The sequence below is a fragment of the Ovis canadensis genome, chromosome 1, assembly GCF_042477335.2.
Source record: "Ovis canadensis isolate MfBH-ARS-UI-01 breed Bighorn chromosome 1, ARS-UI_OviCan_v2, whole genome shotgun sequence".
Classification (NCBI taxonomy): domain Eukaryota; kingdom Metazoa; phylum Chordata; class Mammalia; order Artiodactyla; family Bovidae; genus Ovis; species Ovis canadensis.
In genome coordinates, this window is record NC_091245.1 from 93,050,715 (window position 1) to 93,077,004 (window position 26,290).

A 26,290-nucleotide genomic window follows, 5' to 3' on the forward strand; every position below is an offset into this window, starting at 1 on the left:
CAGGAATAACAACTGATGGTATGTCTGAATCATCCAATTCCAATCCATGCCTGTGAGAGTTGACCCATGTCAGCTTCTGGTCATATTTAAACCATTCCTCCTAGGTACTTAAAATCTCCTTTAGGTTCTGATAAACTGGGAGAAAAACCTAAGTTGGGAGAAAAAGAATAATACCCTCCTTTTGGTGGAATTTTCCTATTTAGGCCAATGGCTGCTTCAAAGCCCTGAAACCTAGCTGGAGGAAGCTATTCTGGAACATGAGGCATTTAAAAATTTGCAGCCTCTCCTTCCTTTCAGCAAATAAAAAATAAGTAAAATACACCTAGAATAATAGTCCCTTGTTTTGGGTTGCCATTTACAGTTTAAATGATTTTATATACTTTAAAAAAATACTTGGTCCAATTCACTAGGCAAGGTAGGCATCACCTAGTGGTAGGTATGTAAGTAAGAAGCTATAAAGTCTGTACAGGTTCAAATTTAACAAAGGAAAGCCAAGTGCTGGGGGCTGGAGGACTGTTTTCTTCTAGGGTGGCTGAGATGGATGGCCTTATTCTTCCATCTGTGTCCCACAGAGACTGGGCAGGGCAGGTCCAAAGAAACTTCACAGATGGGGGAGTACTGGACAGGGGCAGAATAGATCACTCGTATAATAATTGTAATTACTTTCTCCAACTTTTGTTTGGTCCTCTTAAATACAGAGGTATTCTTGTAACCCAAATTTGCCCTTCGGCTGCCCAGGTCCTTTTTCTTGTCAATGATGAGCTCTCTCTGATACTTGCATAAGCTATATGAAACTCTTACCACTATCCTCACATCTCCTATCATACTTCATTCATTCATGGTTAAATCATTCAACAAACATTTCTCAGCATCTGCCTTACATGCCATGTCACTGGAATGGCATGGTAGATTTGGAGAAAATAAGACATGGTTTCTTTCACTGTCAGGGAGCTAATAGTTTAGAGAAGGCCATAGACTCACAAAAACAATTACATTGCATTCTGGTAAAAGTTCGAGAACCACTGCTTTAGATAATGACTCCTTTACTTACTGGAGTCAAGCCATAGAAATTCTTCCAACTTTCCTCACTGGCACCTATAAACTTACACACCCCATTCATCCCGTGCCAGGTACTGCTCTCTGCAGGGAGCATGCGAGGCACACTGCTTCTTGTCACTGACCTTCTCTGTGGAAAGTTAACCCCTTTACTGACTCTGGATCTTATTCTCTCCTCACTTCTGCAAGCTCATACTGCCACTCATCTCCCTTCCTTCCTACACATTCAGCCTCTCCTTCTCCACTGACACTGTCACTCATCATGTAACACCATGCACATGAGCTGCAGTCTAAAGCAAAAATCCCCTCTAACAGTGTCCTCCAGCTCTGCCTGTGTCCCCTTCTTTCTTCCACAGAAAGTTTCTTTCTGTGAAAAAGAAACTAAGAGGTAAAGTGAGGAGATAGGATAATGTGAGGACCATGATACAGATGCTTCTATAAACATTCTCATCCTTCCTTCCTTCTTTCCCACATGTTCTTGCGCTTTCCCAACTGCTTCACCAAAACTGCGTGGCAAATGTCATTAAGAGTCTTCTAAGCATCAGATGCAACACACTATTTCCAGCCTTTATTTCCTTGTCCTCTTCTCAGCATTTGACTTTAGGGATAAGCCACCACTGCCCTCACTCTACAGAGCATTGTCTTTGACTTTCCCTCATTCTGACTCCTCCTACACAGTCTCATTCCGGCTGCTTGTCCTCACGTGCGCGCGCCCGGTCACTGAGTTGTGTTCAACTCTTTGTGATTCCGTGGAATGGACTGTAGCCCACCAGCCTGCTCTCTCCATGGAATTTTCCAGTCAAGAATACTGGAGTGGATTCCATTTCTTTCTCCAAGGGATCTTCCTCCTGACCCTAGGATCAAACCCTCATCTCCCATGTCTCCTGCATTTCAGGCAGATTTTTAACCACTGAGCCACCAGGGAAGCCCACTTGTCCTTAGCTTACCCCTTAAATGATAGTACTTTAGCCCACCTCATTCCTTATTCTACATGCTCCCCTGGGCATTTCCATCCACGCCTAGGCTTTAGCTATCACCAGCTTGCTGGATTCTGACACCTGTGTCTTCAGCTCAGATTACCTGCAAACATCACAGGTACCTAGTGTGCAAACTTGACTGAAACTGAAGCTGTCAACTGCTCCTTTCCCTCTGTTCACCTCTCTTAGTGAGTGAGCCTCTGTCTACCCAGCACGAGCCCAAAGTCTCAGCTTCTTCCCTTTCACTCCCCACCCTCATCTAGTCAGTCACCTAGGGCTGCGGGTTCTACCCTGGACTTCTCGGAGTCTGTCACGCCCTCTCCCTCCCCTCTGTCTGTAACTTGCTCTAAGCCCTCATCCTCTCTTACCAGGGAGAAAACAAGCGTCACCTCCATGGGCTCCCTCCATGAATCTCCAGCCTTCTGTTCTACCAGTCACACCCCGTCACCTGAGTGCTCTTTCTACAATGCAAAACTGATTATGTTCATCCTCTACCAAAAGCAACGGCGTCCCTCAAGTTCCAGGTATAAAATCATGCCTTTGCCAGCCTTTCCAAAAATGTCCCTTGCCATTCCCTCTGGGCTCCCTATTCTCTTGCAGTCCTGGAATTTCACACTTGCATGTTTTCTGTTCCTGCTACTTTCAGGACCTGGAATGACCTCCCCTTGTTCAAACTTGGCTCAAGAATCCCATCCATGGTCCAGCTTTCCTGACTCCACCGTGCCTCCACTGTATGCTGGGCAGATACTGTACTCTGCACAGCACCAGCTCCCTTGACTAGTCTGTGAGGCCACTGAGACAGGGACCATCTGCTTTTCATCTTAGAGTTTTCAGAGCCTGGCATAGTGCCTGTCATGTAGCATTTAATAAAGGAAGCATTTATCACTGCCATGACCCCCATGGAAGACACTCGTGGGGCAACATTCTTAGAGTGCACACCCCTGGCCTTGGTGAGCTTAATTAATGCCACTCTATTTGCATTATTACCGGCAAGTCAGCACACCATTATTCCCCAGGGTACCAGGAGATTGGGACTCAGCATCGCTTCACTTGTTCTATATAGAATAAAACTGAGGCTAGAAGCCACTGTGAGAGGACCTCCTAGAATCACACCCTCCATCCTGAGGAGAAGAACCATCTTAACACCACACGCAGGATAGGAATCTGGTAGAGAAGCTTACCTTGTGTCCTAGGAGCTCCTTTGGGCAGGTGGGTTGGACCTGTTCAGAGCTTTCTTTTCCACAGCACTGAAACTAGAAAGTCAGAAAAGAGCTTTTAGGGAAGGTATTGAGAGGGCACAGAGGGAGAAGTAGCAGTTACAAGTCTGGGTCTCTCTGTAAATGACTGGGATTGCTGAGGCCGCAAAACATCTTTGTCACCTGACATTGCAACCCAACAGCCATTCTGGGGAGAGCGTGGTCATATGGTCATGCTGGCAAAGCAGAAAAATGACTTCACCAAAGTGTCCACCTTTAATGACAGGAAGTGACTGAAGGCAAGCCAAACAAGGCAAGAAGCTGAGAGTGCCTGTGTAAATTGCTGTTGTTAGACAGGAGTTGGGTCTTTAGATTTTTCCTTTTGGCTTTGCCGAATGGCTAATGTCTTATGAGCTTCAGGAAAGGCTCATTAACTAAAGAGAGCCCAGAATAGAGAGCAGAAGTGACCACAGAGAACCCCAGGGGCTAAAATACTGCTGCTCAAAGACTGGCCAGCCAACAGGTATCCTGCCTTAGGGCTGCCATTCAAAGACAAAGGAACTTGTGTGCTGTTTGATGTCCTTGGGGTGGCTGTGGCTGAAAAGGATAAATGGTTGGCAACTTCCAGGACAGACCTGTGACATACAAGAACTGGGCTACCTGAAAACACCTGGCCAGGAGCTCACTGCTGCTTCTCTGCATCACAGTGGCTGAGAAGTCAGGACACCATTGGCCTGGCCTGTCTCCCCCGGAAGTCGTTCTCGATTAACCGCTGGCAGCTGAAGAGCACTACACCGACAGCACGTTCCCACAGCACGTCCTGGGAGAAACGGCACATGCCTCCCTCACGTATCCCTTTGTCTCACAACTGGGGGAGCTGAGTGAGGATCAGGGAGGCAAGGAACTTGCTCCAGGTCATGAAGCTGTTCTGCGGCAGAGCTGCAGCTAGAGATAAGCTCTTCTGACGTGAAGGTCATGGTTGTTTCTGTTACACCACAGGGCCACTCTTGACAGAAGCTGGTATTTACTTGGGCAGCTTTGCCTCTCTGGGTGCATGTCCAGACCTCCTCTTGTCAACTCTGTGTTAGACCTTTTTCTCTTCTAGAGTCTACATATAATGCAAACGGTGACTCCCACGAAGGCAGAAATACAATGCTGCTGCCTGGCTGCACTCAATTTATTCTTATTTTTAATCTAGGTGATTAGAGTGAACCTAGCTTATGCATAATATTTGTTGCTGTTCAGTCGCTTGGTCATGGCCAACTGTTTGGGACCCCATGGCCTGCAGCACGCCAGGCTTCCCTGTCTTTCACTATCTCCCTGAGTTTGCTCAAACTCACGTCCATTAAGTTGGTGACTCAGTAATCTTTAGAAGATGAAATTTGAAGGAAGAAGCCCCTTACCGTTGAGTGGAAGGTGGTGAGAGTCCCATTCCCCTTTTCCTTGTCTCTAAGGTAATCATTATAAGCTTCTTCATACATGGTCTGAACATGTCGTATTGCCTGAAAAAAAATCAGGAAAACAAAGGGACATGAGTGGGAAGCTTCAAATGTTCTCCTTTCCTCAAGAAAAAAAGCCCTCTTCCCCATCCTTCAAGATTATGGCCTTTCCATGTGTTTATTTGGACTTGAGGGTAATTCTGCATATATGGACCAGATTGCAGGTTCTAGAATTTCTAAGATGCTTCTGATGGAAGATAGACTAACCAAAAATAATTTTCACAGAATAGAAAGATTTCTTAGAGTGGAGGTTCTCAGCCCTGAATGGACAGCAGCAAAAACGGAACCCCAGGTTCCTGGGCCCCACCCAGGTGATTCTGATGCACAGCCAGGGTAGAAACCTATGCATTCTTGGGACTCTCTTGGTAACAAGTACTCAAATCTTTTCATGACATGGTTTAAAAGGTGTTCATGACCAAGGAAAACTGTTTCAGCATTTCAATACCATAGAAAATGCAGAGAATGCCTTTTCTAGTGTAACCACATGTGACCCCCAAATCCATAAGCTCTCAAGAAGTCATAAGATCCAATTCCTCCAACTTACATATTTGAGGTTAAAGGAATTTGAGTAAACTCCAGGAGGTGGTGAAGGACAGAGAAGCCTGGTGTGCTACAGTCCATGGGGTCCCAAAAGAGTTGGACATGACTTAGCAACTGAACAACAACAATTTCAGAAAAATTCCAGAGGAGGTGATATTTACTCATTCTACATATTTACCATTTTAAAAATCTAAAATAAATTCATAAACAGATTTGATAGCATGTGAATTTACATGAAATACAGCAAAACTTAAGATTCCATTCTTCCTCCTCTTCCATTTCACTCCTCTTTGCATGTTTAAGCCTAAAAAGTTCCCTTCGTCTGTGGGTTCTTTTGATAACCTCTCCTGCACACCTACAGTTTGAGCACAAATCTAAACTGGCTTCATGGGCACCCAGAAGGCAGACTGTAGTCTTTGAGGTTGACCTGTCCTCTGCCCAGGCCAAACCCCTAAGAACAAAGGACAGGTGAACAGGGATGAGAATGTGTGTTCTCCCCCATCCCTACTTCTCACACCTGTAATCTAGCTCCTCCCACATTCCAAACGGGATCACCTTAGAGATCCTTTTGTTACAAAACCCCATAGATTCCTTCATGTATCTAATGAAAGCAATTAACTACCTCCCCAGGAATATATGTGCACTTACATGTATGCGCACACACACACACACACACACACACACACACGCCTGCTTAAGTCTGTACCACATTTCTGGTTAAAAATTCTGCATAAAAGATAATTCTGGGGGTTATTTGGCTTTGGAATATCACTGTGGTTGTCAATATTCTCACGTCTTTTGCCATAAAGAGAACATTTTTAACCATCATTAAAGAACATTTATAAGTAACATTTACTTACTACATCCTTGCCTATGAAAGCAAATACTCCAGTGGTTATTTCAGCAGCAAATATCACCAATAGGCAGGTAAAAAACTGTAAAGGAGAGAAAATACTAACTTCATTAATTCAATAACCTTTTCAATTTATTTAACTTCTTAAATTCTAATTCCATTTGAAAAACACAGTTATTAGTTTGAACAGAAATATTACAGAAGGAAGCATCTGATCCCTTGGTCCACTTGCAGTTTGTTCGCTCAGTAATTCATCCAGCAATCATTTATTGAGCATTTGCTCTGGGCCAGGAACTGCCCTGGACACTGGGTATACAGTGGTGAATAAGATAAGATCTCAGTGTCTCTGCTCTTCTGGACATAATATTAATAATAGAAAGAGCAGGAAATGATGAATGAGTAAGCAATAGAAGAGTAAGATCATTTCAGAGTGATATAGAAATCCCACCACCTAGAACAGTGCCTGGCACCCGTATGTTCAGTGACTGCTTGATGAACAAAAGAGGTTCTATAAAGATATAAAATCAGACCAGGAGACAGAGAGTGACTGGAAGTGCTGGATTTGGGGAGGAGGCGACCTGAGACCGCATGCTCTAGATGGATTCTCTGAGGAGGAGGGAGTGGAGGTAAAGGGTGTCCTTCCGGACAGATTTCTGCTCTGATCTCCTGGGTCTGCTCTGATTAAACTAAGTTCAGTCATAAACAAGACAAAAGATGCTCCACAACAGGGGAGAAAGAAAGAGTGGAGAACTGAGGAAGCGAGTTAGAAACCTTACATGGCAAGAGACCAGGAGAAGTGGCCACAGTTCAAACATCAAAGACTGCAGAGAGCAAGGAGAGGCCGCCTAATAAACCTGCTGTTTCTGATGCCTCGTGGAGAGATACAAAAACTTCCTTCCTGCTCCTCTTTTTCCTTTGGTCACACTGGCATTGGATGGATAGCAGTTAACTGCAGTTTTCCCTTTTTTTTTTTTTTTTTTAAACAGAGGCTGCTTGTTAAAACCACAAGAGGGATGTTGGCTTAAATTATTGATCTCAAACAGCAGTACTTTTCTTGTAGATAACAGTGTTTCCCTGACTACAGGAATCTTGTAGCTGCTTCAGTCACTGTGAGGTATCATCAGTCACTTTTCCTCCCCAAACATCTTCACACTAAGGAACTAATTTTTTTTTTTTTTTCATGCTTTCCGTAGACATAGGGACAAAGATAATGCCCAGTTCCAGGCCAAGTCCCTCCCCATCTCTCCCGACTTACAGATCCAAGAACACACTGAGACTCCCTTGTGGCTCCACAGCACCCGAAGAAGCCCACAGCCATCATCAGGGCCCCTGCTCCAACCAGCACATAGAGCCCTGTGGGCAGAGGACAGAGAAGATGCTGACCAGGCAGGACGGGCTCTCTCCCCAGCACCAGTGCTGCCAGCCTGGCCTCCCTCACCACCACCCCAGGCATCCTGCCTGGCAGAGCCTTCAGTTGTTAATACGACAAAGGTTAACCCTTAGGGAGTGCTTCCCGCTGAGCGCTTCCAATACCTGCACCAGGATCCTGAGAGGGAGAGGCTACTATAATCCCCAGGGAACAAAGAAAGCTTGTGTTTACAGAGGTGAAGGAAGCCGCTCAGGGTCACACAACGAGCAAAGACTGGCCGGTGCCTCTGTTCCACAACTCTCAGTCACCTCCAAGTGCCTTCTATCTGGCTGGCACTGTACCTTCCAGCCTCCACTACGCCTGTGAAGTGAGTGTTAGTGCCATTCATAGAAACTGGTAACACTGAATCCAAGGGTGGTGAGGAGCCAGTGCCAGAGCTTGGATAAGAACCCACATCTTCCTAGGAGCCCGTGGTCTCTCACGGCACTCTGGAATTAGTAGCTGTCCCCACCTTGTGAGAGGCCCTGAGGACAAAGTGTCTGGGAGGGGAGAGGGCTGTTGATCTGCCCAGGCAGAGACAGGGAAGCAGGGAGGAGGTGGGGCAGAAGCGGGAGGCTTTTAATTAAGGAGAGGGGTGGAAGACACAGTGATGAGGCAGTAAGGCTCTGTGTGAATGATAAACTTTACAGGGCAACACCACATACACAGGACACATGCTAGGTTATACATGTCACAGGAAAAAAGCTGGTGAGGGGAGGTGATAAGGTAATATGCACCAACAGTATTATTGTTAATAGACTTAGCTACATTTGCTTTAAGGGCTTCTTTTCTCCAGGAACTATTCTAAGCACTTGGCACAAATTTATTCATTTAATCTTCATGAAGCAGGTACCATTATTATCTTCATCATTATTTTTTTCTTTTTTTTTTTTTTAGGCAGAGGAGCTGGGTCCTGAAAGTTAAGTGATTTGCCCAAGATCATAGAGCTGGGATAAAAATATCCATCTGCCTCCAAAGCCAGCTCATGGCCATCAGCCCATCCTGCCTCCCCAGCAATAACAGTGGCCTCAATTTGAGTGATAATTGTGCTCAGTTCTAAAGTCAAGCCACAGGAACAGCTGTTCTCACAGAGAAAGAAAAGGGCAGAAATGTTCTCGTTGTGCGAGAAAGAAGGGCAAGCCAGGTTCTGACTTCCTCTTCTGATCCTGAGATAAGTTAGAACACGATATGGGGTCTGGAACTTGGCTTGCTTAGAATCCCATGCCCATTGCCTCAACTCTATTTTCTGCATTTTATTCATGTGAGTCACGTGGAAACCACACCCATCCATGAGGGCGCGGGGAGTTGGCACGCCACCCCTGTGGGGAAACCCTGAGGCTGGCCTGCAGGGCGCCTCTGGGGCCCCTCTGGGTGCTGACGCTGGTTTGTGGGCAGACCTCGCTCTTCCCTGATGAGAGCTGAGCAGCAGGCCTGCCACCTCCTGCACCACGCAGGCTGTTTTCGGCCACTTTCAGAGTCGGGGAAGCCCTGTTCTTCCAAGGTCCCGAGACAGGTATTTATGTATTTCCTGCTAGGCAGGCTCAGCCACTTCCTCCTTTTTCCTTTTCCCTAAAAAAATAATTTCATGGAGAATGGATGTCGTAATGAGAGAAATGAAAACATATTAAAAATAATACTACTGTTGGCCCCACTGCCTAAATACCTTATTGTTCTAAAGAATTTCTTCACTTTTCAAAGCTCTTTTATTTCCGTCTCCTCAAAGCAGTAAGTAAGGCAAGTATTTTACATATTTCTATTTCTATAATGGGGGTCAGGGCAGCAAGAGGGCTCCAGGCAGGACACACAGGCCCGAAGCCCTGATTCCACCCCATTGGAACTGATCCCTCACAGAACATTTCCTGGTTGGGCCACCTCATTGGATGGATTTCCTGCTTACGATGTCCATTGCCTCTTCACTGCTTCACGATACTGTCTACAGATCCTGCTTGGAGTCACAGCCTAGAGACTGGACCCCCTGGGATCCTTATCCATCCTACACTCCAGTCACATAGGAATTTATCATGATGAAACTCAGCCTGCGGGTTCCCATATATGTCTTTCTCATCTATAGATGTTAATCCTTGAACAAACGTTATTCACCCTACCTAGAATACGCCAGGAACAAGACAGAGTTCCCAGTCAGTGTTTGTTGGATACGAGGATAAAGGGAGAACAAATCAGATTGGAAAGTTTGGATGGACTGTCTACCATCACCTATCTTTGCTTAGAGATACATGCTGGGGCTACATTTCAACAAGCATCCAAGAAGCCATCACATGGCTGCGCTCTCCTGAGTCAGGCAGATGAGGACTGGCTGCCCAGCCTGCAGAAAGACTCCTGAGAGTGTGCAGCCTAGGAGGGAGGGGTGCTCTTGAGGAGGCTCAGGTACAGTGGACAGAGGCACCTGCGTCTGAGGAGGACAGAGCTGCTCCCCACTGTGAACAAGCTCACTCAGCCCCTTGGCCTTCTGAAATAAGAGCTCCCTTAGAAAATGTGCTTATTTGTACAATATTCCATTCTTCCAGTGGTAAAGAATCTGCCTGCCGATGCAGGAGATGTGGGAGACGTGGGTTCGAGCCCTGGGTCAGGAAGGTTCCCCTGGAGTAGGAAATGGCAACCCACTCTAGTATTCTTGCCTGGAGAATCCCATTGACAGAGGAGTCTGGTGGGCTACAGTCCATGGGGTGTCAAAGAGTCGGACATGACTGAGCACATACACGTACCCCATACTCCATTCTTAGGCTATCAGAATCACAGAGCTCAGAGCAAACACCCTGAAACTAACCCAGCAGCTCCAGTTCCCGAGGCCTCTCCCTGGCAAACCTCTCCCCAGCACACCTCCTGTGCATGTGTGGCCACAGGACTCAGCCCCATGCCAAACGAGCACTGCTGGTTGGAGTTGATGTGAAAATCAGACGAAATTCTACTTGTGGCAAAGGTCTTGGGCCTGCTGAATCCAGTTTCAAATCTGGCTGTAATACTCTGCACACCATGGGGCCACTTGTAGCTTCCAAGGACACCTTATCCTTTTTCTGATCTGGCCCTCAAAACACAGCTGTTGAATGGATAGACTGATTGGCAGGCATACTTTAACTCCAAGATGCTTTCTGTAAGTCAGGAAGATCCGCTGGCGAAGGGATAGGCTACCCACTCCAGTATTCTTGGGCTTCACTTGTGGCTCAGCTGGTAAAGAATCTGCCTGCAATGCAGGGAGACCTGGGTTCAGTCTCTGGGTTGGGAAGATGCCCTGGTGAAGGGAAAGGCTACTCACTCCAGTATTCTGGCCTGGAGAATTTCATGGACTATATAGTCCATGGGGTTGCAAAGGGTCGAACATGACTGAGCGACTTTCACTCACTTTCTGAGTGTGGGAGCCCTTTTGCTCCCACAGCAGCTTTGTGACAAGGGGATAACCTATACCCAATCCCCTATGCTTCCCGAGTACTGTTTCCCTTAGTTTGAGAAAGAGAAAACATTTTGATATTGGACTTTTAGCATTAACAGCTGGGCCTTGCCATGCCAATGATCTCCAGGTGACATGCTACCACCAATTTCCTGATCATCCCATCACTTGTCTCTGGTTTCAGATCCTTATTTCTAAGCTGGAAGCATCATTCCAAGTAATACAGAAAGGAGACAGTAACCTCCTAAAAGCCTTGTCTAAGTCAACTCATTTTTAAATGGCTCACCTTTTAGGGACTGAATAGTGGCATGGTCATCAATTTCAGTGACCTTTTGGCAGCAGATGATTTTACATATCCTTCTAACGACCGTTTTTCATCTAAAAATATTTTTCTCTGCTTCTGTGCAACTTTCCCTCCCTCCTAGCTTGTTGTGGACACATACAGTTATATATGAATTTAGAATACTGGATGGGACTTAATTTATGGAGAAAGTTAGGACTTGTGTGCTCAGTTGCTCAGTTGTGTCCGACTCTTTAAGACCCCATGGACTGTAGTCCGCCAGGCTCCTCGGTCCATGGGATTCTCCAGGCAAGAATACAGGAGTGGGTTGCCATTTCCTTCTCCAGGGGATCTTCCTGACCTGATCTTCCTGAATCGGCAGGCGGATTTTTTTTATCACTGAGCCACTTGGAAAGCTGGCTAAGGAATTGCGTCCTCGCTAAAAAACAATAGCAGCTGTTAGTTATTGAGTGCTGTTGTGGGAGTTTAACATGCCTGAGTCATGGAGTCATTCAACACTAAGAGTGACCACCACCACTCCCGGGCCTCAGGGGCTCTGAGTCTGTACTGTGCCCCTGACGGGCTTTATCTCAGGAGCCTGGCGCCTGAGCAGCCTCGGTGCCGTCAGCTAGTCTCTCACCCTGACTACGTGGCATCTAAACCACTCCAATATCTCCCCTTCTCCTACTCTCCCAGCAGCTGTGCCGCCCGCAGGCTGACTCCTCCCTTGGCCTGCCCTGCAGTAAGAACAGCCGCTAATACTTATTGAGGGCTCGCTGCACGAAAGTACATTCATAGGTTAAATCATCTCATGCGCACATCAGCCCTGTGGGGTATGTAGAAGTGGTATTCATATTTCAGAGGGGAGGAATCTGAGGCACAGAGAGGTAACTTACCGAAGATCGCACGGCTAGTAAGGCTCGAAATGAACCAAACCCGGGACTCTACTCCAAAGTGCGCGCCCTAACTCCTATGCTACACTTGCAGTAGGAACCAGAAGAAAGGTGATTTTCTTAACTGGAAATCTGTAACTGTTCACTGGAAGGACTGATGCTGAAGCTGAAACTCCAATACTTTGGCCACCTGATGCGAAGAGCCAACTCATTGGCAAAGACCCTGATGCTGGGAAAGATTTAAGGCAGGAGGAGAAGGGGAGGACAGAAGATGGGATGGTTGGATGGCATCACCGACTCAATGGACATGAGTTTGAGCAGACTCTGGGAGATCATGAAGGACAGGGAAGACAGGCGTGCTCCAGCCCATGGGGTTGCGGTCCATAACAAAACAACAACAGTAAACGGCAGGAGGGCTCTTTTTCTCCTTCCTTGAGAAAAGTGCCCAAGGAATATAACACTGATGATTTCTGGGTTTTCCCCTCAAAGCATTTTCTGGGGTGGGAGTCAGAAATCTGGGCCTGCCAACTGTGTCTTTAGGTAAGTCCTCTTATTTCTCAGTTTTGTTATTTGCAATATGGCAATAATTATCTATACTTAAGTTCTTGTAAAAATGCTTTGGAGAAATTGTGTCAACAGTGTAAGCTATAGCACATGTCTGCTTTGAACTACTATGAATCTCAGGTACAACTAAAAATTGAGAAGTAAAAAATATTACCAGAGTGAGTCAGAGTCTTTAAAAAGCCCCAGAACACTCAGCACTGTAACGCTTACCTTACACATGACAACTAGCCACAATCAAAGCCAGGCTCTGAAGCTCTGTATTCGCGAAGGGACAGCCACAGACAACCTGGGATTCCAGAGAGTGAGTGGCTGAGTCTGAGCAGGCTGCTCCTTCCCCTTGGGGAAGAACCTGCTGATGCCCTCCATCCTTTGCTCACAGACATGACTTCATGTGTTCCAGCCTTCTGAGGGCCCAGGGAATCTCTCCCCACCCTGTGTCTCTGGAAGGAAGATCCCTGTGTTGTCTGTATCCCTAAGGGGCAGCCCCAAAGTTGTAATGTGAGAGCAGAGTGGCATGTTAGTGGAACTTGGAAGACATTGGGGGTTTCTCCCAAGAGTGAAGGAGACCAACATGAAGAGGGTCTGGGAAACACCAAGTCACCTAGCCTTTCTTGTTGCCAGTTCCATTCTTGCTAGGGTCTCCCTTCTCCACCCCAGCAACCAGTGGTCGTGATGCCCTGGGTCAGCCGCCACGTCTTGACCTGAACTCAGAAGTCCTTGAGAAGAGGTGGCAGGTGTATTCAGTCTGACTGCCCTGGCTCCCTGGCCTCATTTCTAACTCCCCTCACAGCTGGATCCTCTCCACACTGGTCCCTCACTATGAAGTCAGTTCCAGATGTTTATTATATGAAGGGACGTTCTCTCCACCACCAAGGAGGAAGACACAAGGGTCCCAGAAAGGAAAGGATCCCCCTAGAGGAGGAAGTGCGTGTGTGCTGTGCTAAGTAGTGTCCGACTCTTTGCGACCCCATGGACTGTAGCCCACCATGCTCCTCTGTCCTTGGGGATTCTCCAGCCAAGAATACTGGGGTGGGTTGCCATTCCCTTCTCCAGGGGATCTTCCTGACCCAGGGATGGAACTTGTGTCTCCAGTTGGGTTTTTTTTTTACCACTAGCACCTTTCGAACAGTGATGTTTGAGAAAAATCTTGATAGTCTCTTGGACTGAAAGGAAATCAAACCAGTCAATCCTAAAGGAAATCAACCCTGAATATTCACCGGAAGGACTGAAGCTGAAGCTGAAGCTCCAATACTTTGGCCACCTGATGTGAAGAGCTGACTCATTAGGAAAGACCTTGATGCTGGGAAAGATTGAAGGCGGGAGAAGGGGGTGACAGGACAAGATGGTTGGACAGTATCATCGACTCAATGGACATGAGTTTGAGCAAACTCCAGGAGATGGTGAAGGACAGGGAAGCCTGGCGTGCTGTATCCATGGAGTTGCAAAGAGTCAGACACAACTGAGCGAATGAACAGCAACAACCACTTGGGAAGCCCCAGAGGAAGAAAGATTTCCTGCAAAGGGTGGCAGTCATCTGCCCAGAAGCAGGGAGTTACACCACGTGCCTTCCTGAGGTCCCTCTCAGGGGAAGGTTGTGTTTCTTTAAGAGCACTTTAATGGGCCAAACTTGTTCTCCAGGGCTCTTTAACAAAGTGGTGATAAGAGTTTAATGTGCTGATTGCTCTGGAACCTATTCTGAAAAGAAAATACACAATTCAGTGCACAGTACCTAGGGACATGAAGTGAGATTTTCCAAAAACTGGGCCTGCTTCTTCTTTAAAGTCCTATGACCTCATACTGTTTGCTATGCAAGTCCATAAAATGGTATCCTGGTACATTTTTTCTTTTCATTTTATTACCGGCAATCTGGTATCTTTCCTATTCGGAAAATTATTTATTGAGGAAAGAAATATCAACTTCTGTAAACACGTATATTGCTTTTTCTATTTATAAGAAATATTTGAAGTGGAGAGAAGGTTCCTGACTTCACAAGGACTTCTTCTTGTTGGCACTCATCAGAGAGACAACACAGGGAAACAAACAGAACAAGCTCAGGCCTGGGTATTGGCAAAGCTGGACCGAGGGCTGAGCCCCATTGTGAAAAGCTGGAAAACCACAGCTGACAGCCAGCCTCCCTTCCCTGTCTGTTTCACCCCCTGGTCCTTAGTCTCCTTATTCTGTTCAGTGCTAAGACTCGGTGATAACTCTCTTCTCTGAACTCTGAGCACTGACCATAAGCATGCTCACCACCAGCCCTTCACGGGTGACTTAGAGAGGGGAGCTGAGGAGGAAGCAAGGGTGGCAGACCCATGGCCACATCCCAGGCCACCAGGAACAAGCAGGAAGGGTTCAGGCCTTGTCGTGGGGGCTGTTGTTTTTCCCACCCTGAGTTTACCTCCTCTTCTTCTCTGTTAGACAAAGCACCTCCTTCACTCTCAGTCCATGTGATCTGAGAGGGCTGACCTGTCTCAGCTCCACGGCAGGTGTGAGGCCCAGGCTTCAGCCAACAAGCCCGTCTCAAGCAGCTGGCCACAATAACTGGTGTGGGAATGGGCACTGGACCCAAGACCGCCAACGACAGTGAGACCCAGGACTTTGGTTCAATCAGTTGGAAGGAGAGCACACTGTTGCCAGGGTTACTTGGGAGATGGTACCTGGAGCTGTAGGTGGCTGATTTATCAGATCTAGTGGGAATCTGCCCCAGACTGGAGGCACAGGAAAACAGAGCTGAGAGATGGCTACAGACTGGATTCTGATCATATCACTTGTGTCCCTAAGATGAGTATTAATCCTGATGTTTCCATTATGAGTCAAGAAATTTCCGTTTTGCTCAAAACAGTTTGAGTCAAGCTTCTGTGATTTCCAATTGAAAGAGCCCTGACAAATACGTCCACAAATATGTGACATTTCTTGCATCTTGGGCAGTTCGTATTGCTTTACTTTAGATTTGGAAATAGGATCAGGAATGTTTGTTTGGAGCTAGTTCACCCTCCTACTCAGCTCAGGAATCTCCTGTATGGATAGAAGATCCATTTGGATTTTTGGTTAAATACCAATGTATCAGAGGGGTCACTTTCTATAGAAGTCTGCTCAGCTTCTTTGATTTATCAAACCATTGAAAAGTTTTTCTTTTGTTGGACCCAAATCTACACCTGTGAAACTGCTATCAGTGCTTCATTTCTGGAGGAATACAGATAGAGGCTACTCCCAGACTGGCCTCCATCCTTCTTTCCACACCCCCATCCCTTCTCTAACCCAGCAGGGTCCCTGACTTCTGTAACTCAGGTTTCCATCTGAAAATCATGAGTTGTGACTTCTATGCTTGACTCTATCACTGCTACCTTTTTTTGTTTTGATTCCTCCTGTCCCTGAGTTTAACAATGTTTAATAATAACATTTAATAATGCTTAATAAACTTTCTTGCCCTTCTGTCCTTTTCTTCACAATTCCTACTGCTACCACCATGAGTTATGCCCTTATTTCTTCAGGTCTGACTGTATCAGTAATATAGCATGGTCTTTTTGTCCTCCCCTCTCATTCCAGAATAATCTCTTTAAAATACAGTGTAGATTGACTGTGAAAGTGAAAGTCACTCAGTCGTGTCCGACTCTTTGTGAGCCCATGGACTATACAGTCCATGGGATTCTCTAGGCCAGAATACTGGAGTTGGTAGCCTATCCATTCTCCATGGATCTTCCCTACCCAGGAATCGAACCAGGGTCTCCTGTGTTGCAGGTGGATCCTTTACCAACTGAGCTATCAGGGAAGCCCTATAGATTGAGTGTACCCTCCCCCAAAGTCTAAACTATCTTTCTATTGTTTCTTTTGTTTTTAAAAGTTGTATTATTTATTTACTTTTGGCTGTGCAGTGTCTTCGCTGCTGTGTGGGGCTTTTCTCTAGTTGTGGAGAAGGAGGGCTACTCTCTAGCTGCCGTGCACAGGCCTCTCTTGTTCTGGACCACAGGCTCTGGGGCACACGGAATTCAGTAGTTGTGGCACTTGGGCTCCAGAGCACAGGCTCAGTAGTTGTGGTGCATGGGCTTAGCTGCTCAGAGGCATGTGCTGTCTTCCTGGATCAGGGATGGAACCCATGTTTCTGCAGTGGCAGGTAGATTCTTTACCACTGAGCCATGAGAGAAGCCCCCTTCTATTGTTTATTAAATTAACTAGCACTGACATTCAAGGCCCTCTGTATCTGTCTTCCCTCCCTCCTCAACTTGTCTAATTGTAATTCCTTCCATGCCCATATGCTTTACATTCTGGTAAGAGTTATCTGCCCAGCCTAGCCTTGCTAATCACTGTCCCATAGGCATGCCTTGTGTCCCAAACCACTTCAGTCCCTAGTCGTCCCCTTTTCTACTGATTAAGGTTGGTCTTTCATACCTAACTCAAATCCTTCTTGCCTCACCAGTTTAGAATGACCCCTGATGCACCGACTGCAAACGCCACTAAGTTGGCACTTAGTTACACACTAGTTTCTCAGCCTCAACTTATCACATGGTCTACATCAGCTTCCCACTCCTCACCCCTTTCCCACTGCGGGAAGAAGGCTGCACTACCCCTCCCATGCTGAGGTCTCTGCTCAGGGAAGCTCTCCTGCCCCCACTCCCTTCCCTGCCCTCCCCACCTCACTCTGCTTCACTTCCTCTCCCCTCTGCAGTTCCTAGTCATGGAGGGACTCAGATTAGCCCCTCCACACCTTGAGCTGTCTCTCTTTATTTTGAATTAGGTATGTCTCCCAGACAATTTAAAATATACAAGATCACAAATACACAAAACCAGAGCTTGATTGGGCAGGGCTCCCCTGTCACCCCAGGAATGAGCAAAGGACTGACTTTGCTGTGTGCCCACTTCACTCAGGGGGTGCAGTGGGGTTTTCCAATTCTTTGGGCATGAATTGTGGTTACGTGCTGGGCTTCTTTCTTGAAGTGGCTGAAAGTACAACTGTTCAGTCCCACCTGGTCGTCCTTGGTTTTGGAAGCAGAGGGATGAGCCAGGTGTGGGGTAGCAGGGCCCTCTCCTCGCTGCCTGGCTTGGGTGGGCATCTGGGGCTCTGATTTGCCTCCTTTATCTCCCTCCGTTCCCCTCCCACGGAAGTCTAGCTGCAGGTTGCCTTCTAAGCCCGGGCAACCCTGTCTAGAGAAGGGGAGGCTGTGGTCACTCACCCATGTAGAAGTACTCTGGGGACTTGTCCTCCGAGGAGAAATCCTTCATGGAGCCTCCAAATCGAAACCATAGTCCAAAAGCAATGACAGCCGACCCTGCCAGCTGAAAGGTAAACAGCCTGTGTTTACAAGGCAGGGGAACATGTGTGTATGAGCTGGGAGACTGGGGGGCTGGCCCCTGAAAAACCAGCTGGACCCCTCTTCATGTTTCATACAGTGGAGGTGGAATGATCTGCTCAGAGTCCCCACCCCCACCCCAGGTCCCTGATGGGATCTTTAAGCTGGGCTCCCCTGACTCCAAGCTCAGAGTTTCTCCCATTCTGTCAGGCTGCCCTGCGATTATGGGGCTGGCACAGTCTAGCCCAGGTCGCCTCTCAAAAAGAGTTCCTACAACAGTCCCCCTGGAAGCTATCTGCTCCTTGTCCTATTGTTCCCTGCTGGGTACTCTGGACTTCCTCACCAGCACCACAGAGAGAGGTCACCAAGGGCAAGATGAACTCCCAGACCTCGGGGAAACCCACTTTTCTAAATAGGAAGAAAACACGCCAACCTCAGAACCCACCCGCACCGCCTGAGTGCGCAGGGCCCAGTTAGAAAGCCGCTTTAGAGGCGTCTAGAGCCTGTCCTGCAGCCCACCCGCACCTCCTGAGTGTGCAGTGCCCAGTTAGAAAGCCGCTTTAGAGGCGTCTAGAGCCTGTCCTGCAGCCCACCCGCACCGCCTGAGTGCGCAGTGCCCAGTTAGAAAGCCGCTTTAGAGGCGTCTAGAGCCTGTCCTGCAGCCCACCCGCACCGCCTGAGTGCGCAGTGCCCAGTTAGAAAGCCGCTTTGGAGGCGTCTAGAGCCTGTCCTGCAAGCCACCCGCACCTCCTGAGTGCGCAGTGCCCAGTTAGAAAGCCGCTTTAGAGGCGTCTAGAGCCTGTCCTGCAACCCACCCGCACCGCCTGAGTGCGCAGTGCCCAGTTAGAAAGCCGCTTTGGAGGCGTCTAGAGCCTGTCCTGCAAGCCACCCGCACCTCCTGAGTGCGCAGTGCCCAGTTAGAAAGCCGCTTTAGAGGCGTCTAGAGCCTGTCCTGCAACCCACCCGCACCGCCTGAGTGCGCAGGGCCCAGTTAGAAAGCCGCTTTAGAGGCGTCTAGAGCCTGTCCTGCAGCCCACCTGCACCTCCTGAGTGCGCAGGGCCCAGTTAGAAAGCCGCTTTAGAGGCGTCTAGAACCTGTCCTGACCCCAGGCCACCGTGGTCACTGCACTGCCCTGCCTGAGGATGGTTTTGCAGGAGGGAAACTGGCTGGGGTTTTTTTTGTTTCTTTCTTTCTTTTTTTATTTTTTGGTTGCTATTATGGGTTTCCATGGAAAGCAAGAAAGGAAAAAATAATTTTCTGAAAAAGCCTGCTGTGTGCTGTGTGGCTCATGGAGAGGCTGAGTGGCTGGCACAGGCGGTGGCTGGGCAGGCTGGCGGCTTCTAGACTCATTGCCTGCTTCTCTGCTGCCGTGAGGGCTTCTGTGCGGCTCCGCGCTGGCTCTGAACGCCTTCCCTACCACTGCAGGGCTGTCCCAGCAGGCTCCCGCCGCGGCATCCTCTCTCTCCACAAACAACCATCTCAAATTTCGTTATATCAGTTCAACAGTTACTCACTGGCACCTTCTGGACTCAAAGCACCACAGGAAAGTGATCAGAGATATAAAACGAGGCCCCTGGTTTGGCCAACCCATCCGGTTAGAGCTGGGCTGCCTAAGCCATCCCCAAACCACTAGTTCAGAGGCTGCCCTGGCCCCGGTAGGGAAGAGCAGACACGGAGGCTGGCGACAAGAAGACGGAAGCACGAAAGCCAGAGACGTAGGTTTGACAAGGAAAATGAAGTCAAAGTCAGGGTCAGAGCCCTGTTTATACAGGATCCTTCTGAGGGCTACCTGTGAAGGGCTAGGGCTCTCTGACTGCATTTATATGAAGACTATCTCTTTTCACCCTTTATTCCCCCAAGGCCCAGTCCCTTGGTGGCCAGCTTCTTCAGCAGGGCAGCATGATGTCTGCAGGAGGAACTGCAGGCACAGAATTCTACCAGCCGGACTCTCTGAAGTGGAACAACTAAAAGTTTCCAGTACTTAGAGGAAAGCACTAATTGGATAATGCGAGGGACAGCTAAAGGAACTGGGCTGCTCGACCAGCTTTAAGAGATTTTCACAGTTTAAAAAACATTAGCAAGGCATGGAAAAATATTTAAAGAAGTACTGTTAAGAAAGAAGTACATTAAGAATAAAATTACAGGTGACTTTTCTCTTTGCATGATCCTCTTGAAGTTTTGTGGGTGAAGCAGGTATATTATAAGCTTAAAAGCCTGATACGGTAGTTTATCTCATCAATCTAAAAAAAGTGGGGTGAATTTTCTTGGGCTGGTCTTTAGTTTGGGAGGAAACTGGCTTTGAAGGTCATTACTGTTTCTCGTACAGGGAAGAGAGCGATGCCCTTTGGGATAGCCCTGTCCTCGGGGTGCTGCCTGGATGGCTGTGTCCAGTAGAACCACACAGGCAGCCCTGCCCTCCCCGCCTCTGCAGCCACTCTGTGGAAAGAGTTTCCAAACACAAAGCGAAAATCTATTGACAGAGGCATCAGGCCAAGGCTTGGAGCCCGAGCAGACGGTGGAGGAGGTGACTGGTCCCAGGGACACCATACCACGAGGCCACATTTTTGGCATCTCTGTACACAGGCTCTAATTTATAGCCGTCTGGGATCATCCTCCCAGACGGAATACATTTGTCTGCTTCTGGCACAGATGTGTCTGATGCATAATGGAAAATTAAAAGAGAGGTTGCAATTTAAAGCTCCAGGGCCAATGAGGAAAACAATCTGAGCGTGTTCATCCATGGCCCTCCACCCCCAACCGCAAACCTAGGGTTTCCTCCTGGGTCCAGGAAACTGTGGGGGAGCTGGGTGTCGTCACTGTGGAGGGAATCCTTCCAGCATGCTGCCAGGTTGGGAACACTGTGGGTGTGCACCAGGTCAAGCCCAAGGCTGCCCCAGGTGACAGCCATGCCTGCTTTGGAAAGTGGTGTCAGCTGAGATGACATAGTCCTTTGGTCCTTTATAACTCACCATTCTTGCAAGACTCTTAAAATACTCTGTGTTCACTGGGCTTTGGTTGCTCTACCACACACCTGAAATTGCGTGAAAATATTTCCCATCAAGTCCAGTGTGCAGTCAGGGACAAAGTGAGCAAGTCTAGCGTCAGTAAGACCCATTGCTCTGTGCCCCCAAAACCTAGGAAGAGATGTCTCACTGGGTGAGCCTCTAGGCCTATCCTTTAACCCTCCTAGACAAATCCGCCACCCCTTGCACAATGCCCCCATTCTCAGTCTGTCCTTTGCATTCAGTCACTACACCACAACTCAGCCAAAATGGGGACAAAGGCTGCCCGGCCATGCTGCTTTCCTTCTCATGCCGCTGCTGCCCTCATCTCCTTTCCTTTCTACATATCTTTCAAAGGTAACTATGGTCCTGACTGGGTACTAGGCTAAGCATCAAAGAAGCAACAATAAAGAAGACAGTCTGGCTTCCAGGGGGTGCTGGTGGTAAAGAATCCAACTGCCAGTGCAGGAGATGTGGGTTCGATCCCTGGGTCAGGAAGAAGATCCTTTGGAGGAGGGCAACCCAATCCAGTATTCCTACCTGAAGAATCCCGTGGATAGAGGAGCCTGGCAGGCCATGGTCCATAGTGTCGCAAAGAGTCAGACATGACTGAAGTGACTTAACAAACATGCACAGTCTGACATGGAAGATAATCCCATAAGCTAATAAACGTCACAGGACGCCGGAAGTGTGCTCCATGGGACTGCATCACCACCCAGGGATTAGACCAAACTATGACGACTGGCTGTCAGCAGAAGACATTCCATTTTGACTTACATCTTGAAGAATGAGTTAGAGGAGCAGGGAGGGACTGCAGGCAGCGGGAACTGCATAGGTAAGCGCTGTGCTCCCTTATGTAGAACCCTGTGCTGGGGAGAGAGAAGCATCTGGGGGAAGTCAGAGTCTGGAGCTTGAAACTGGATTTACAGCACGTGGCTCATGGCTTCTACTAAGCTTGCTACCATTGTGGAAAGCCCATGGCAGGGTCTTGAGGGGAGGAGGAGGTGGAAGCCTTCACTTTGATGGGGACGATTGCTGTATGATGTCAGACACAGTGAGGAGCCACAGGTAACGACCTGAGTGGCTGAAGACCAGATTGGGGTTGCTACGGGATGGATGCAGTGATGGGCAAGGACCATGAAGGATCCACTCTATCAACCAGAGAACTCTGCTGACAGCTGCTCTGCATCCAGGACCAGAATCACTCTCCATGCCTTTGGAACGATTGCCATTAGGAATATGTTTTTCCAGGAATGGACTTTTTCATACAACAGCATGAGTAGGGCTTTGATGTTAATCATTTAATAAGTATTTACTGAACATCTATTGTGAGCCAGGAGGCAAAGATTCACAGTTAAGGACGATCTAGTTCCTTCTCCAGAGGATCTCAGGGGCTTGTGAGAAGCTGATCCTGCCTCTATGGCCCAAGAAAGACTCTTAACACTGTGGGTAAGAATTCCATCAGAGAACCAGCCCCTGAGAAGACACCAGATGTCATCGTTCTTTGTGTCACCATTTCTTTTCTGAGTACCAGTTGAGCATTATGCACTCAGAATGTTATGCAACAGGATTTTGAGGGCAAAATTGTGTGCACTATTTAAAAAGAGGACAGAAGTAAAATAGAGAAGATAGAAATGAAAGAAACAGACAATGACATACAAATCCTCACCATTAGATCGGGGATCACCCGGTACAATTACATTGTACATTTTCACAGACAAGTTATTTCAGTAGCTAACTATATTCTGTAGAGTCTGCAGGACAAAGTTGCAAACTGTAAGCATTTATCTGTGGAGAAAGTGCATGTTTTAAAACTAAAGTAGCAGGGGATAGGACTACAGATTTGATTAGAAAACTTTTAACGCAAAGTGGATGGACAAAAAGTTTTAAGTAATGCCCGTCTGCCAGAAACAAGTCATTTAACATGAAGCAAAGCTTGTTAGTGGATTTCAACTGTATTGTACTGTATTTATTTCCACTTTCCTGTGATTGCTGATGAAAGGTTCTATCTTGAGGATATATATTTTTACTTCAGAAATTATTTTTCCATGAATCAAAAACATGGTTCTTAGGAAGGCACTAATTGAAGGGAAGGGCAGTGCTGAGACAGGAAAATGCAAATATTACTCCCCAGGCCTGGGTCCTGCATTTTGCTCAGCTCCCTGCCACCCCCACGCCCACCTCCAGCAGAAGGTAGCCATGCTGACCACAAAGAGCAAATACATGCTATTCTGTTATCTGATGACTAAACTCTCCAGATAAAAAGCATCACTTAGGGGTGTTCTCAGGCTGTTCATGTGCTTTTCCCTACATGTGTGTGTGTGCTTAGTCATTCAGTCGTGTCCAACTCTTTGTGACCCCATGGACTGTAGACCACCAGGCTCCTCTGTCCATGGGATTCTCCAGGCAAGAATACTGGAGTGGGTTGCCATGCCCTCCTCCAGGGGATTTTCCCAAACCAGGGATGGAACCCAGGTCTCCCACATTGCAGGCGGATTCTTTACTGTCTGAGCCACCAGGGAAGCCCAAGAACACTGGAGTGGTTATCCTATCCTCCTTCAGGGCATCTTCCCGACCCAGGAATTGAACCAGGGTCTCCTGCACTGTAGGCAGATTCTTTACCAGCTGAGCTACCAGGGAGGCCCCTAGATGGGAGAGACAGTAAATTGTCCTCAGATGCTCTCTCTAGTCACACACAGTTCCTCCTCTCACCTGGGGACCTGCTGTTGCTATTTCCTTAGCTTAGAAAGCTCCCTCTTCACTCCACCTGGCTCACAGCTTTCAGCTTTGACATCACTTCCTGTAGGAAGCTTACCCTGGCCTACATATGTGCCTTCCTTCATGTCTTATATAACCATTTCTGTTTAAATATTTTTATAACTTAAAGAAAATTAAGGCCTGAGCTGTGTGAGGGCAAGCACAGGGTCTACACTGCTGTGTTCCAAGCTCCTAACCCTCTCCCTTGAACAATCAGTTCCGAACAGACAGCTGTTGAGTGAATGAATGGAGGGCCTTCTTCACAAAGGTGTCATTTAGGCTGTGCTATGGACTGAACTGTGTCTCCCCCGAATTCATACATCACTGAAGTCCTAACTGGCACTCACTGTGATGGTGTTTGGAGGTGGGGCCTTTGGAAGGTGATAGGTTAGATGAGGTCACAAGGTGGGGATTCCCTATAAGAGACATCAGAGCCTTCTCCTTGCCATGGAGGATGCAGGGAGAGGCAGCCATCTGCAAGCCAGGAAGACAGCTTTCATCAGGAACTGAACTGGCAGATACCTTGAATTTGACTTTCCAGCCTCCAGAACTATGAGAAATAAATCCTGTTGTTTAAGCCACTCAGTCTATAGTATTTTTTTTTCTTTATGGTGACCTGACCTAAGACAGGTTGATAGGAGCAACTGTGAACAACCTCCTTCACAGCCCTCCAAGGGAATACTTTCAAAGTACTAATTTTAAATTCATCTGCACCTAGGAAACACTGGGCAGACACCTCAGATGGCACTGTGTGAAGACACTGTTGAGTCTACTCAGCATAACACTTGCCCACAGAAAAATAATTAGAGCAGCTAGTATCAGTTCTGTGTTTTTCCAGCCTGTAAGGATGCGTGCCAAGCATCAGGCATGAACACAAAGAATAAATCTATATACACCTTTTACAGGCAGAACATATGAAGACTTAACATAATCATGGCAACACACATACACAGTGCCCTTAAGGGAAAGAACGAACAAAATGAATTCTGTATTTCTAGCTCTTCCAGGGTGAATGCCATTGTGTATATACATATCCAACTCACTGGCAATTTTCTTTTTTCTGGGATGACGTCACACAAAGTGGAAAATGACACTTCAACCCTAGAGATTTCATTAAAAGCTTTTAAGCTAATAATACTTGCTCTTGGAGGCAATTCTCAGCCCAGATGGAATCATGTAATGAACACTCATAATTCTTCATCTGATTGCAAGCCACATTAGGAAACCATAAGGGTAATGGAGTTTCATCCTTTTAGCAGGCAAAAGTCAGAAGCACATTTGCTCTAGAAGATGATACTAGTTTTCTCAAAGAGGAAAGCCAGCTCCCAAGATTTTCATCCTATTATGCAGTGAAAGCAAGGCAAGGATTCAGATGGCACTTTCTCAAAATGAAGGATTTTGTCAGAAGAAATTCAAGAGCCGAATACTATATGACATCCAGGCGAAACCACCTCTGAGGAAGGTTGGTGTCCTTGCTTCCACTTCAGGACCAGGTGAGGTGGACTTGGGATGCAGGACTCACAGCGGACGAAGACATGGCTGTTAGCTTGGACATGCATGGCTGTCAGTATGGAAATACACTGGGTAGATCCCAGTGTTTCTGACTTCCCACATGACTTTCCTTGTAACGATTTCATGAGAGCAAGCTCATGCTAAGAAATTCCTGAAAGACTTCCTTCAGGTAAGGATAGATTTTAAAATCAATGCTTAATTCTCGGTACCATGGAAGGGTGGCTGTGTGTGTTAGTCCCTCAGTCATGTCCGACTGTTTGCGACCCCATGGACTGTAGCCTGCCAGGCCCCTCTGTCCATGAAATTCTCCAGGCAAGAATACTGGAGTGGGTTGTCATTCCCTTCTCCAGGGAATCTTTATGACCCAGGGATTGAACCTAGGTCTCCTGTGTAGCAGGCAGATTTTTTACCATCTGGGCCACCAGGAAAGCCCAATGGAAGGATTCTACCATCAAAACTGCGACAGATTGGGACATTATCTACCTATCTACAAAGACAGACAGGCGATATATTTGTGTTAAACCCACCTTCTTCTGTTTAGGTTGTTATAGGGTTAATTGGTATGGATCAACTGACATTGCTGAGGTGGGGGGGGGGGGGCGGGGGATGCTTTGCACAAAAGAACTGGGGAGACACTAAATTCAGGGGAGGAAGTTGAGCCAGGATGAAAAGCTTCCTCTGAATGATAAAGCAGGTAACTTACATACAGATAGGCAAAGTGTCTGTGTTTATTCAGTGGTGTACATACTGCATTTTTCTAAAGAAGTACAAGAAAAAGGAGAAGAGAGACCTGTAAGAATTAGGAGACAGATGATGGTTATATGGTTTTCTTCACACATTAACAAATGCCGCAGACTACTGGCTAATGATTCCAATGAGCAGATGGCTTTATCAAATGAAAATCAAGTACAACTAAAGTAAAACCCAACCTACCAAGCTACCAAACTGATTTAAACCCAATGTCCGTCTCACGTGACCTAGAGGACCAGCTCCAGGAAGACCAAAGTGGTCTTTTGGATGTTGTCTGAACTTCCTCCTAGCAGCATCTAGCTGGCTTCATCCCAGGC

At 47.3% G+C, this 26,290-nt stretch overlaps 1 protein-coding gene across 3 annotated transcripts in view; it reads right to left on the reverse strand.

The window, feature by feature from the left end:
• The window catches only part of TSPAN2 (tetraspanin 2), a 41,912-nt gene that overhangs the window by 5,658 nt on the left and 9,964 nt on the right, over positions 1-26,290 (reverse strand). For all 3 annotated transcript variants that reach the window (XM_069601655.1, XM_069601662.1, XM_069601670.1), the window contains exons 2-6: positions 17,835-17,937; positions 7,377-7,474; positions 6,129-6,203; positions 4,633-4,731; positions 3,215-3,286 (exon numbers count right to left, since the gene is read on the reverse strand). In XM_069601655.1, coding sequence (XP_069457756.1) covers positions 3,215-3,286; positions 4,633-4,731; positions 6,129-6,203; positions 7,377-7,474; positions 17,835-17,937 — 447 coding nt within the window. The remainder of the gene's footprint in view (positions 1-3,214; positions 3,287-4,632; positions 4,732-6,128; positions 6,204-7,376; positions 7,475-17,834; positions 17,938-26,290) is intronic.